Source organism: Sciurus carolinensis, chromosome 2 (assembly GCF_902686445.1).
Source record: "Sciurus carolinensis chromosome 2, mSciCar1.2, whole genome shotgun sequence".
Lineage (NCBI taxonomy): Eukaryota > Metazoa > Chordata > Mammalia > Rodentia > Sciuridae > Sciurus > Sciurus carolinensis.
The window spans coordinates 119,449,492-119,462,814 of NC_062214.1; the positions used below are offsets into that span (position 1 = coordinate 119,449,492).

A 13,323-nucleotide genomic window follows, 5' to 3' on the forward strand; every position below is an offset into this window, starting at 1 on the left:
CTTCTCTCTCTTTTGTGTGTGTGTGTGTGTGTGTGTGTGTGTGTGTGTGTGTGTATTATTATGATGTAGTAATGTTTTTCCTTCCTCATTGGCTGTGGAAATTTTATCTTTGACAAGATTCATTTTCCATTTTACTTCACAAAACTTTTGTTATTATTTTTAGCTGAGTATAATATTGATTCTCAAGCAACAATAAAAAATGTTTTTGTCATATTCCTTTGTTACTGTGCCCATAGTAGCACCAGAATAAGGGTGGAGGGATGCTGACTAACATCTACCCCACAATCTGTATCAGTTCTCCATGGAGTTGTCACAAATGAACAGACATTCTAAGTAAAAATATTATATTTGACTTGCAAATGAAGTGCCAATATGAAATCTCCTCAGATTTCTTCTAATCTAATTCAAGTGCCTAAGCTCCCTGTATGTAGAAATTATAGTCACCAACATACTGTTTGAAGTTGATTTGCACAGAAGGTAATTGACCTGAGCTCAATAAGATCAAAGGTTTTGCTTCTTTTATTCATTGTTCTTTCCTTATTTCCTAGAACAGTGCCTGACGATTACAATGTGTAAATATATATTTATTGAGTAAACTAAAAAGGAAGGAAGACAAGAGGAAAGAACAGCCCATCTTTCTAAAGAGAAGATGGTAATCCACAAACTCAGATTGAAGAAAATAAAAAAAATGTATTTCTTCCCCAAGAACAGGAAAACTATGTAAATATCTCTGTCACCTCAACAGGTCAGACCAATGAGGGCCTTAGAGACTAATAGCTCTGGGTCTGTGAGTGAGTTCCTCCTCCTGGGCTTCCCCTGAAGCTGGGAGATCCAGATCCGTCTCTTCATGATCTTTTCCCTCATCTACCTGCTGACTCTCACAGGGAACACGTCTATCATCTGTGCTGTGTGGTCCAGCCGGAAGCTCCACACACCCATGTACGTCCTCCTGACCAACTTCTCCTTTCTGGAGGTCTGCTATGTCAGCTCTGATGTGCCCAAAATGTTGGCCAACCTTATCTCCCAGACCAAGAGCATATCCTATGCTGGCTGCCTGCTCCAGTTCTACTTCTTCTTCTCCATGTGTGCTGCTGAGGGCTTATTTCTGTCGGCCTTGTCTTTTGATCAATTTCTTGCCATTTGTAGACCTTTGCACTATTCCATCATAATGACCAATTGCCTGTGTGCTTGGTTAGTCATCTTCTGCTGGTTGGGTGGCTTTCTTTGGTTATTGACCCCTGTGACCCTAATATCTCAGGTCCCCTTCTGTGGTCCAAACACTATTGACCACTTTCTCTGTGATTTGGTGCCTTTGCTGGCATTGTCCTGTGCTCCTGTACCTGGAATTACCTTGGCTTGTGTTGTCATCAGCTCTCTCATCATCTTCCTTACCTTCCTGTACATCCTTGGTACTTATTTCTGTGTCCTAAGCACAGTGTTAAATGTGCCTTCAGTTTTGGGAAAGCACAAGGCTTTCTCAACTTGTGCCTCCCACCTTGCTGTGGTGTCTCTGTTCTATGGTTTGGTCATGGTGATGTATGTTAGCCCAGGTTCTGGGGACTATCATGGGATGCAGAAATTTGTGACTTTGTTCTATGCTTTGGCAACTCCATTCTTTAACCCCATTATCTACAACTTCTGGAACAAAGATATGAAGGAGGCATTAAAGAAATTTCTCTATGTCTTATGATAGGAAGTCTCTATGGGACTCAAGAGTCAAATTTAAAATAATCTTAATGTTTAGGAGGATGAAAAAGATCACAAGGCGGATGAGATCAAGTTTCCACCCCCCCTTCCTCTTATTCTATTTTTATATGTTGGGGAGACAATTTTAAAGGATTCATTAGACCTATGATATAAATCTTAGGAAATTATTGCTATTATGTTCCTGATATGTCTGTACTGTATAGAGACTTCTTTGTTTTTGCACTTCAACTTAACAGGACTTTGATATACTTCTTTATGACTGAGGTTCTGCTTACTCTTTGGGTTTTTTATTTCATTCTGTTGGTGTATTTCAGCATCCTTGAATTCTGCCTTCACTGAGGCAAGTTGTAGCTAAGGCAGGAAGATCACAAGTTCAAGGGCAGCCTCAGCAACTTAGCGAGACCCTGTCTCAAAATAAATAAATAAAAAGGACAGGGTAGTACAGTGGTAAAGTGCCCCTGGAGTCAATTTCCAATACCCCTATTCCCAGAAAAAATGTTATTGAATGTAAAGGAAATGCACCAATACTTTACTAATAATGACCGGATTAGAAATTTAGACTAGATGAGGTGGTCAGACTAGAAAACCCCACAAAATCCAAACCTTCAACATCAGGGACAACTTTAAAACACTACCTTTGTATTCTTCATGATTCCAAATATAGATTTAGCCACAAATGGGCCCTCAATAGTGTTGATTGACAAACCCTATTTCCTTTTAGCCTCTGCTATCACATTAGCATATCCAGGCACATGAGTGTTAGTACTCAGTGTGAGCCCAATGGCTGTAGAATTTGTGAGGTCACCAACAACCCAGGACTAAGGTGCACTTAATTTTTCATGTAATTCTCAATAGAACTCTGGATAGGTGTTCCCCAAACTTAGTTTCTACTATCTACCCTCTTATTTTCTAGGGTAGTAGCTTAATTTACAGTATAACACTTCATGAGGAAACCTTGGGCTAAATCCTGGTCTGGGATATGTTCAGCAGTAATATTACTTCCAAATTATAGTCAAATAGTTGCAGGCTTCTGTTGGATATTTTTACACAAGGGTTCACTTTAAATCCAAATGTTTCATCTTATATTTGTTAGTTTCTTTTTTAAATTAGCTCTTACCATCCTTATTCTCCAGTGGTTCCACTTACCTATAACTGGAACTTGATATCTTAACATTATAATTCCACATCTTCTTGAATGCACAACTAATCTTCGGCATCTTCCCTCTGATCCTTAGTTATCTTAACTCATCATTTTTGTCCAGGTTCAGCATGCTGTGCCTGTGATGGCATAGTAACTTCATAAATAGTCTCTCTAGTTCTGACCTTGTTGTATTTCAGAATTATTTTCCTAAACCTCCTTTCCACCAGTCCTCACCCTTATTTCTACTCTAATTATACACAGGACAAATTCCAAATTCTTCAGTTTGTATGTAATTTGAGGTTTCTCTCCACCTGTCCTCAAATTTTATTCCTTTTTTACTAAATATATGTCCTATCCTTACTATTTGACTTATTATCTCCAACTGTAGAATAATGATAGTTTTACAAGCTGAACTTAAAATTGTTCTGTTCATACCTTGCCCATTTTTAAATAGCACTCATGACACTTCTCTTGCCATCAGACTGCTATTTTCTGTTTTCTTTTCTTTTTTTTTTTTTTTTTTTTTTGAACACGGAGGGCAATACTGAAGTAATTCAGTTAGGAAAGAATGTGGTATACATGGGACAAAAGTGAATGGACTGGACCAATGGAGATAAATTCTTTGTAGAAAAATAAAGCAGTTGAAAGGAATAGATAGCAATGGTAGCAGGGGATGATGATCTTCTGAATAGGATAGTCTGGGAAGGCTTAACTTAAGCTAAATTTTGAGGAAAACCAAAGAAAAAAGTGAGGGAGTTGGATCTGGATTACTTCAAGTTTTCTGTGAGCAAGAAAACAAGTCAACTGAGTGTGGAAACACTAAACACGTGTGATTAAAGCACCAGCTTCAAGGGGTTGCTACTAAGAAAGGCAAGAAGATTTAGGTTCAGAAGATACACTATTGAAAAATGTGGCTGACTCAAGACTGATTTGAATATCCACGACCTGTTCAGGTTAAGATGTCTGAGATCCCAGGACTCTTTTACTCAGTGCTGATAAGAGTTAAAGACATTGCTAGGGGAGGAGCACTGTGGAAATCCTTGGAAGTGTGGTCTTTGTTGGCATTAGGCTGGTAAAAATGGCACGCACGCTTGATAGATTGCCTCAAAAAGGAACTAACATTAAGCAATTATTGTTAAAAAATAGGAAATGTTTCTCCTGGTTTTTAAAAATTGTATGTAACATATTTAATTGATTTTACACACAGAGGTAGATTTAACCAACTTCAAGATTTAACCAGTATTAAAGTTTTCAGTGAGGGTGGTTGTTTCCATATTAAAAAAAAAATGGAATGACTTACAATGTAAAGGTTTATATATGTAGTTCTATAAAAATGATAGGGAGATATACTTTATATTGTCTCATGATAGAACAAGACTAAGCTATATTTGAAGTATGTACATTATCCTGAGTTTCTCATCCTGTGGTAAGACAAAGCCTGAAGCACGTCTATTGAAATAAAGGAGAAGAACATACATTTAAAATTGACTAATAAACATCCAAGTGGAGATTCAAGTAGACAGTTGGGTCTTTATGTATATGAGGTTGCATACATAAAATAATGCAAGTCTTTATATGAGATTGGGGGAATGGTATTTAAAGCTATTTAATTCTTTGAGATCAATCAAAATCAGTGCAATCTAACAGTAATATAATTTGAGCCATATATATTTTTTAAAATATTCTAGTAGTCACATTAATAAAGGTAAATAGAAACAGGTAATATTTCGAGTAATATATTTAACCTAATTCACCCAAAGTATTATCACTTCAACAGTAATTGCTAAGAGCACTATTAACAAGATATTTACACCTTCTAATTACATTGGGTTCACAATCAGCATGCAACTTCATACATAGAGTGCACTTCAGTTAGGACTAGTCACCTCCATTAATGCACTTTTATGAAAATGTTCCATATGGTTCTGAATTCTCCGTTCTATTTGAGCTTGGACCTATTAGCTTCTTATAGCTGGTGTTTGATTCTGCTTGCTGATCAATGGCTAGTTTGACATAGAGAAAAAAGATGGTAGTTGGTTTCAACCTTTTATTGGGAGATCTGGCTCTCTAACAGAAATGTCTCAGCTCAAGTCCATAAATCTAAGGTCATAATAGGCTCATTGAGGGAGGTTTGGGACTGGAAATTCATTGTTTAGAAGGGATATGATGATGCTTTAAATCATCTAGACAACCTGAATTTTCAGTACTTGAGATTTAACTGAAGAGTGTGTAGTAAGTGTCCCCACATTCTTTTGACCATAATAAAACTGATATGCTTAAACTAACTGTAGCCAGAAAGAGTGCATATTAACAGTGCAAAGAAATGTGATAAGAAAAAGATGAGAGTGAAAGACATGCGTGTTTCATGGGTGTTGTATTTGAAGGCGAAATCCCTGTTTTACATTTGCTTGTAAATGCACCTCAAACTTAAGGGAAGAATATTGAGCCTTCAAGAAGAAGACTTTGGTGTTTTCTAGGTGGTTCTTGAATGAGTGTTTGTTAATCAAAATTTGAAGGAGGAGAAAAAGAAGTACACTGAGAAAGAGAGAAGAATGATTTTCTTTCAAATTCTTGGGAGTAATACAGCCTGTATGAATTGCCTGCTCTTCCTCCTTCCCCCATTTGGGAACATACTTCTTATTCTTTGAAAATCCCTTTCCTCCTGCCTCACTCTTCTCAGATCAACGTGCTGAGGACCACTTCCTCCTTGCCTTGGGTTATTGTAAATTACACCTGCAACTGTATCTTTACATTTACTGCAAGGACAGGAATCTTTGAATCTTAATGATAGTTAATAAAAGAATGACCCATCACTTACAAACATTTTGTCTTCTCTGAAGTGATATGAAGCCCACTAGCTTCTGTCATCTTTTTATCTGAAAGAGAAGGCAAAACAGATTGGTCAGATTTTCTGAAGAGGTTTTCAAACATGTGTGCCCTGAATAGACAAGTTAGAAGTCTTGCAAGGAGGAATGGGGAATTTGTGAAGTAATCATTTATTACATGATGTACTACTGTGTGATATAGACTATACTCATAGATCAGAACACAGGGGAACATTTATAGCCCCCCTTTGTAGCAGCCCTACAGACAGTAGATGCTGCACTCAAGAAGATCCCACCTGTGTCCTCTGAGAGATCCCAGGTGTGCAGGATTTTTGATTCTGAGTCATCCTGCCACAGTTTGTGCTTCATGTACAATGTAAAATCATCTTTAGGTGTTACACAAAAAGGAACAGAGCGCCAGTTAACTCTCCACTTACATATGCACCTATTTCTGGCCTTCTGTTGTACTGGAGGCTGCCCTTCAGACACAGAGGAATAATCACAGGGCACCATTCAACTCCCAGTATTTTCCTTTCACTGATAAACTCAAAGAAGAGAGGATCTCTGTGAGTCCAACAGTGAGACTGTCACCTAGTAATGACCCTGCTGGTCTGCTGCTCACCTGGCACCTCCACTGTGGTTCTAGATTAAAAAGCCAGTACCATGTTGGATGTTACCAGTTACTTTAGACTTTGGGGGTTTCCATTTCACCCTGCGTAGTTCTTCAAGTGATGATTAAAATCTACTTCAGCAAATCCCCTAATGCTGAACTCTTACCCAATAAGAGTAACCTCTCTGACTATTCTTATCATTCAGTGTAGTGACATTAAAAGGAGGTCCTTACCATAATTGTATCATTACCTATTATATACCTGTATGGAAATACCAACCTCTACCCCATAAATTTGTGCAATTAAGTGTGTCAATAAAAATTAAAAAAAAATTTATAGAAAGTTGGTCTCCTTTATTTCTCTGGTAGACTCCTGGAGGAGAGAAATGATGCATGCTGGTATTCTCCAGTTGCATTCAGAGAGTGAGTACAGGAACTCCTGGGGTCTACGTAGCATTCAGAACATCCTCTGATACCCTTGCCCAGGTGTACTTTTATATTTTAAAATTATCCTTCCTCTGATCCAACACTCTCTCCAGGCTTCCAATCATATTTAGATAATAGTTTCTAGTCTCTGTTAAATTTTGATTAATGTTAGCAGATTTAACACACAACATCTAATATAAGTCTCATCGCATTCTTCTGAAGAGAGCTCTACCATTTTAAAACAGTTAAACAGAAGCTTTAAAAAGCCAACAGTTTAGACTTGGTTGTGATTCAGTTTGGTTTCCATTTGTTCCATGAATAATGTCTGAAGTGAAAAATTATGTCTAATACGCCAATGGCTTCGACTTGTTATGACTTTGTGGTCATTATTATGCTTTTTGGTCACTGGAAAGCTTCGAATGTTATTTTGGGTTATTTAAATATTCTTACTTCAAACATTATATTTGAAAATTTATTCAGAAGTTGGGCTCTAGGGCTTCAATTCCTGTTATTTAAGTATAGCCAATTTTATTGGAACAAGGAATGCCAAGGGTAAGCAAAGATTATTCAAATTGATCATTTCCAGAAGGAACTTTCAAGGTAATGAGTTACTTTAACAAATAATTCCTGAAAATATTTTAGCAAAGTAGTTCCTGAAAAATCCCTTGTAAGGGCAAAGCTTCAGATCCTTTTCTTTCCTTGCTCCTTGAGAAGATCCACAATAGAAGCTCATGTTGACACTGGGGTTCATTTGAACTCCTGTCATGGTTCTTAGAACATGGGAATTGGACCCCTTGCAGATGTCATCATTGGTTAGGTTCTGTAACTTGATTCACACTCCTCTCTATTAAAGACTTGAAACTTTAGCAGAGCTATGTGGTGGCAGAAATCAGTCAGCTCTTGCCCAAGCTGACAAAGGCAGAGAAGCAGCCCAATCACTCTGCTAGTGTCCACTTGTTGCTGCAGAGGGTGGGTGATGTGGACCAAATACATTTCTGAGTAGCACTAGCCAGGTTCTTTTACTGCTGTCTCCATGTCCTGTGACTTCTTCAAGTGCTGACTCTTGGAAATACTATTGGTGTATCTAAAAGTTTTGGACTCATGGATATTTTCATATTGTACTTGGAGAATCTTTTTTTAATATCTTCCTTCAATGACCTGCTCATGGAAAAAAGTCTGTTGATTCTTTGTTACTTTGATGGTCAACCATCTAACTTTTTGAGTACAATATAAATATGTGTATGCATATTTTTCTTAATAATATTTACATTGGGATTCTGTTAGTATGTGACCTTTCCAATCAGTTCTTATCTTTTAATTTCAGTAGTAACTAAGAAACCAGTTATCTCTGCTGTGTAACCTATTCCACGAAGACAGTCATTCTTAAAAACAAGGGAGATTTTTAGGTGTTAGAGGTTCATATAAATCCTTCAAACATAAGTGTGAATCTCATTTTTCTTTTGACTCTTCATGATTCTCACATTTTTCTCCTTTTCCATTACCTGCTTTCTTTGTCCTTTCTTCTCCTTCTGGAATCACTGCCAAGGTAATTAGCTGAGGCTCCATTGCATCTCCAGTTTGCTTGCTGGAGCTCACAGAGCTCAGAGAGTAAAGCTCTGGGTTGCCCTATTCTGAACGTCCCAGGAAAGGCTAGACTCAGGACAGAGAGGATGTGCTGTGCTAGAGCTGTTTCTTGGGCAGGGCTTCCTCTTCCACGTGGCATCCTCCCAATTTATCATGAGTGAAAACCTAATGAGTCTGATGCTCAGCTATTCAGGGGTTACCACCACCTGACTTGAGATGTTATGGAGGTCAATAGAGATAGATGAATACATCAAGTATTCCTCTTTCTGGGAGACATTTTCTGTGCTGTCCAGAGGCCCTGTAACCTACTGGGGCTCTTTGTGGTCATTCAGGAGTAATGGTCTATTTCCATAATTTTAGAGTGAGGATAATTGTTAGGGTCACTTATGAAACTAGTTGTGTTTTTATAGTCTACTTTGAAAGCAAAGCCCACGAGAAAGAGTGGGCTGTTTCTTATGAGAGGTGGTCACAGTAAGGAAGAAGAAGTAGGGAGAGTGAGGACAGGATAAAAAGTCATGGCAGAAAATGCAGACTGGAGATCAGGGCCTCTGGACAGCACAGAAAATGTCTCCCAGAAAGAGGAATGCTTGATGTATTCATCTATCTCTATTGACCTCCATTTCATCTCAAGTTGAATCTGTGCATAGGCTGTGGGTCTCTGGTGGCTTCTGAGAAACTGGGTTTGAGAGTTATGTGGTATGTTTTGAGCGGAACGTGGTCATTGAGTTAAGATTTACATTAAACTGTACAAAATATCTGCAGGTGAAAATAAAAGCTCACCAAAAGCATCTTCTACAATAATCTTTTTTCTCTACTGTTATTTACTAATTGCATGACATTATGAAACTATGGAACCTCACTAAAACTGTTAGGTTAGTTTTCTAACCTATTAGTATGGCATTGATAAAAATATGCCCCAGAGGGTTGTAGGATATAGTTGTAGGTACATGTAATAAATGAAGTATGAAGTCACTGTCCTCAAATCATATTCAGGTTATAATAGTTCCATGAGGGCACTGAGTGGAAAGGACTGTATACAGTCCTTTATCCAATGTATACATTGGATAAAGATCTTTACCAAATACATCTACTTTGAAGAGTTACTATGCTTATGATATTACTGAAAATTTCACAAATTGCCTTTTTTATGTAATACAACATCTGCTGTATATATATGAATTCTCCCATTTCCTATTTGCTTCACATGGAGTATGTCTAGAAACAGATACTTGAAAATTTGGAGACGATGAATACAAGTGGTTTGTCTTAATATAATCAACTGATGAATACTCCAAAATAGTGCACATTATTGAACTAAATGAAGTAGGCTGCAGTACTACAATCTGCATATAAGGAAGGTAAGTGTTTATTTGGTTTAAAAAAACCAGTCATTTAAGAAAAAAACTTCAGATTTTGGTAGCAGTGGAGGAGAGTGTGTAGAGACAAGAAATCATGTACTAAGTAAAAGAGCTTTTTATTTATATCCTTATAAAGAGTTCATGTCTTAAAAAAAAAGAGTTCATGTCTTAAAATATATTAGACAATTTCAAAGTTAAAATTTTGTTATTATAATATTTTTAATTTATAAGTTCAAAATTTAACAAAAATTACTAATTTGGATTTCACTACATTAAGTGGCAACAATTTGAGTTATGAGGTAAAAGTTTTCCTGGGATACAGCTAGTCTGAGATATGCAAAGCCAAGTTAATTATTGTTTCACAGTTGATTACAGAAAAACACATCTTTATAAACAGCCTGCACACACCTTCATAAACAGCTTAACTAAACCACCCTTTTTTCATCTTCTTTCCTCTTTGTCTCAGAAAGATAAATTGTCTATAGAATGAATGAAATTTAGGAATCTAAAGTGAATTCAAGGTTAAAAATAATCAGGAAGGAGTCAGCATCTTATAACTACACTGAAAATATTTTGGGTGTGGTTGTAAATTAAGCATTTATCTAAAGAAAACAATTTGTTCAGGAAATTATTCACATTTTATTCATTTTCTTTCAGTGAAATACAAAGAAAAACAAAAAAAAAAATCTGCCTCAAGAGAGTTGGGTTAGTCAGATTTTTGTCACTGTGACAAAAAAACTAGGAGGAAAAATTTATTTTGACTCCTAGTTTTAGAGGTTTCAGTGCTTGGTCAGTGGTTCCCATTGCTTTGGGCTTCTGATGAGGCAGACTGTCATGGTGGGCAGCATGTGGTGGAGGAGAGGTGCTTAGCTCATGGCAGGCATGAAGAAAGAGAGAAAGGAAGGGACTGGGGATAAGATATACTCTTCCGGGGCATGGCCCCAGTGATCCACTTCCTTCAAGGAAGGCTTACCTCCTATAGCTTCCACCACTTCCCAATGGTCCATTCCATTATGAACCCATCAATGCATTAGTTCATTGATGAGTTCAGAACCCTCATGATCCAATCATTTCCCAAGTACCCATCTCTGAATTGAACATTGCTACACTGGGGATTACAACTTGAATGCATCAACCATTAGGGGATATTTTAGATTGAGATCATAGCAACATCTCCTCTCTCTTGGAACTCCTCAGAAAGCATTTCTGTCAAAGTCCAGACAGCCTCAAATTCTTTCTTCTTTCTTAAAAGAAGACCTACAACTATAGTTGTACCTTGCTTTCTAATGCAAGTAAATTTCTGCCAGCTGTAAATACAGCTCTGGAAATTGTATCTTATTTACTGACTGTCTTTCATTACAGTTTAGAGAGTTAATGAAAGGATTGATGACCAGGGTTAAAATAAAAAATATTGTCAAACTAACAATTGTGATTACATACACTTTAAAGAAGAAAAGATTTTTAGAGAAGATTATTATAATCCTTAAATATGTCTCAAAGCAAATATGCTGAACTAGAATCTGGTCTTGCACCTGTTATGACACTAATTTATAGCAAGGAGTGTGAAATCCTGATGCGTGCCCAGAACTTTACATTTAGTGCATCTATTTTAGATAAAAAATAGCTACTGAATTTCCAATTTGTATTGTGTGTCCTGAGTGACCTCCCATCTATCATCTAGGTAAAGCTATTAGTTTGTTTTGTTTTGAAATCCTTACAGTAAACACATGTATTCTTTGGAGGTGGATGACAAGATGACGCCAGTGTGGCTGGACTTTGTTCATACAGAAATCCTTCCTCTAATTTGGTAACCAGTGAAGAACAAGACATGTAGGATTAGTTTTGAAGCAAGTCTAGGACCTATATTACATTTTTTATGTGCTCACCCATTTCTAAAATACAAAGTGTATTTATGCTGCCTTCAAGAAACTGAGTTATATATGAAATTTCTAAGACAATTTTATTTCTTAAATAAGGCTAACCCATCATAGTAAATAGTAATATTTAAGATACAGGGGGCTTTATTAGCAGTTACCTAACCAAAATAACTTAATTCTCCAGACAATGTTCTCACCTACATCTGATTAGGTAGGTTGTGATGGAACTTAGATAGCCACGATGTTTGATTTTTGTTTTATGAATAGTATTTCAGTCCCAAAGACTCTCCTTAGGGTAGCTTTCATCTCCTTGTTCCTCAAGCTATATATTAGAGGATTACACAGAGGTGTTATCACTGAATAAAATAAGGTAATGATTTTTTGCACTTCCACTGGGTGTCTTGATCCAGGGCTAACATATATTAACATAGTAGAGCCAAAAAACAGAAACACCATGGCTAGATGAGAAGCACAAGTGGAGAAAGCCTTGCGTTTGCCTGCTGCTGTGGGCATCCTCACCACAGCTAGAATCACCAGAGCATAAGAACAAAGGATAAAGAGAAAAGTGCCAATCATGAAGAAAGCATTGAAGGCAGAGTAAACAACTGGGTGGTGGTGTCTTCTGCACAGGACAGCATCATCAGTGGGACAGGATCACACACAAAATGGTTGATGATATTTGGACCACAGTGGGGTAACCGGGAAATTAAAATAAATGGAGTTAGAAAGAGGATGAACCCACATGACCATCCAAAGACGACGAGGCCAGTGCACAGCTGCTGGGTCATGATGCGTGGGTAATGCAGAGGCCGGCAGATGGCCAGGTACCTGTCAAAGGCCATGAAGCAAAGGAAGAAGCCCTCATCATACCCAAAGGAGAAGAAGTAGAACTGTCGGAAACAACTCACAAAAGAGATGGACTTGCTTGTGGAGAGGAAGTTGGCCAACATGTTAGACATGGTGGAGGTGACATAGCATATTTCCAGCAGAGAGAAATTCCCCAGGAGGATGTACATGGGAGTGTGAAGGCACCGGTCTGCCCTCACAGCACAGGCGATGACTGCATTGCCCGTCAGGGTCAGAGTGTAGGTTACGAAGAAGAGTCCAAAGTAGAGGAGCTGCCTTTGTGGGCTGGAGGGAAAGGCTAACAGAGAGCTTATGTTCTTGGTTGGACACATTCATTGGTGCAGAAGTCATGGAGATGACAGAGGTTATTGTTGCTTAATATCAAACGTCACTTTTTCCTGGAGACATAGAATTTCTTTATTGTTGTTATTATTTTCCTTGCCATGTTCCATTATAATTATACATAATGATAGGATTCGGTATGCCATATTCATATATGCAGGTATCATAATTAGATTAATCTCATTCCGTAGTACCTTCCTCTGACCTCTTGTTCTACTAATCTCCTTTCTATTTTATTACTTTTATTTTAATGAGTACATTATAATTATGTATATATGTAGAATTTATTGTGGTATTAACTTTTTAAAATTTTGATGAAATAATAAACAATGAAGTTTCTGTTAAAAGCAAGAAGAGTACTTTCCACAACCTTTTCCTCAAGAGTATGATTTTATTTTGTAAATTGCAAATAATAATACAAATAAAAAGCATACTAGAGCAAACCAAACAAAGCCAAAATAAGGTGGTATAATCTTTGTAATTGATAAGTTGCTTCATCTCTATTTCTGTGTTTTGTTATATGTTTACCAAGTAGGGCACAGTGCATACAAATCAGTGCATGTGAAATTCTTTCTAAAGTATGATATAAAGATAATTTATTAAAATT

At 37.2% G+C, this 13,323-nt stretch overlaps 1 protein-coding gene and 1 pseudogene across 1 annotated transcript; one reads left to right on the top strand and one right to left on the bottom strand.

Annotated features, from left to right (window-relative positions):
• Positions 1 to 754: 754 nt before the first annotated feature.
• Positions 755 to 1,690, top strand: LOC124976412 (olfactory receptor 11H2-like; annotated as a pseudogene).
• A 10,066-nt stretch (positions 1,691 to 11,756) lies between these two features.
• LOC124976414 (olfactory receptor 11G2-like) lies at positions 11,757 to 12,706 on the bottom strand. Its single transcript, XM_047539299.1, is given in 2 exon segments — positions 11,757 to 12,104; positions 12,107 to 12,706. Coding segments are annotated over 2 exon segments (948 nt in total).
• Between the last annotated feature and the right edge of the window lie 617 nt (positions 12,707 to 13,323).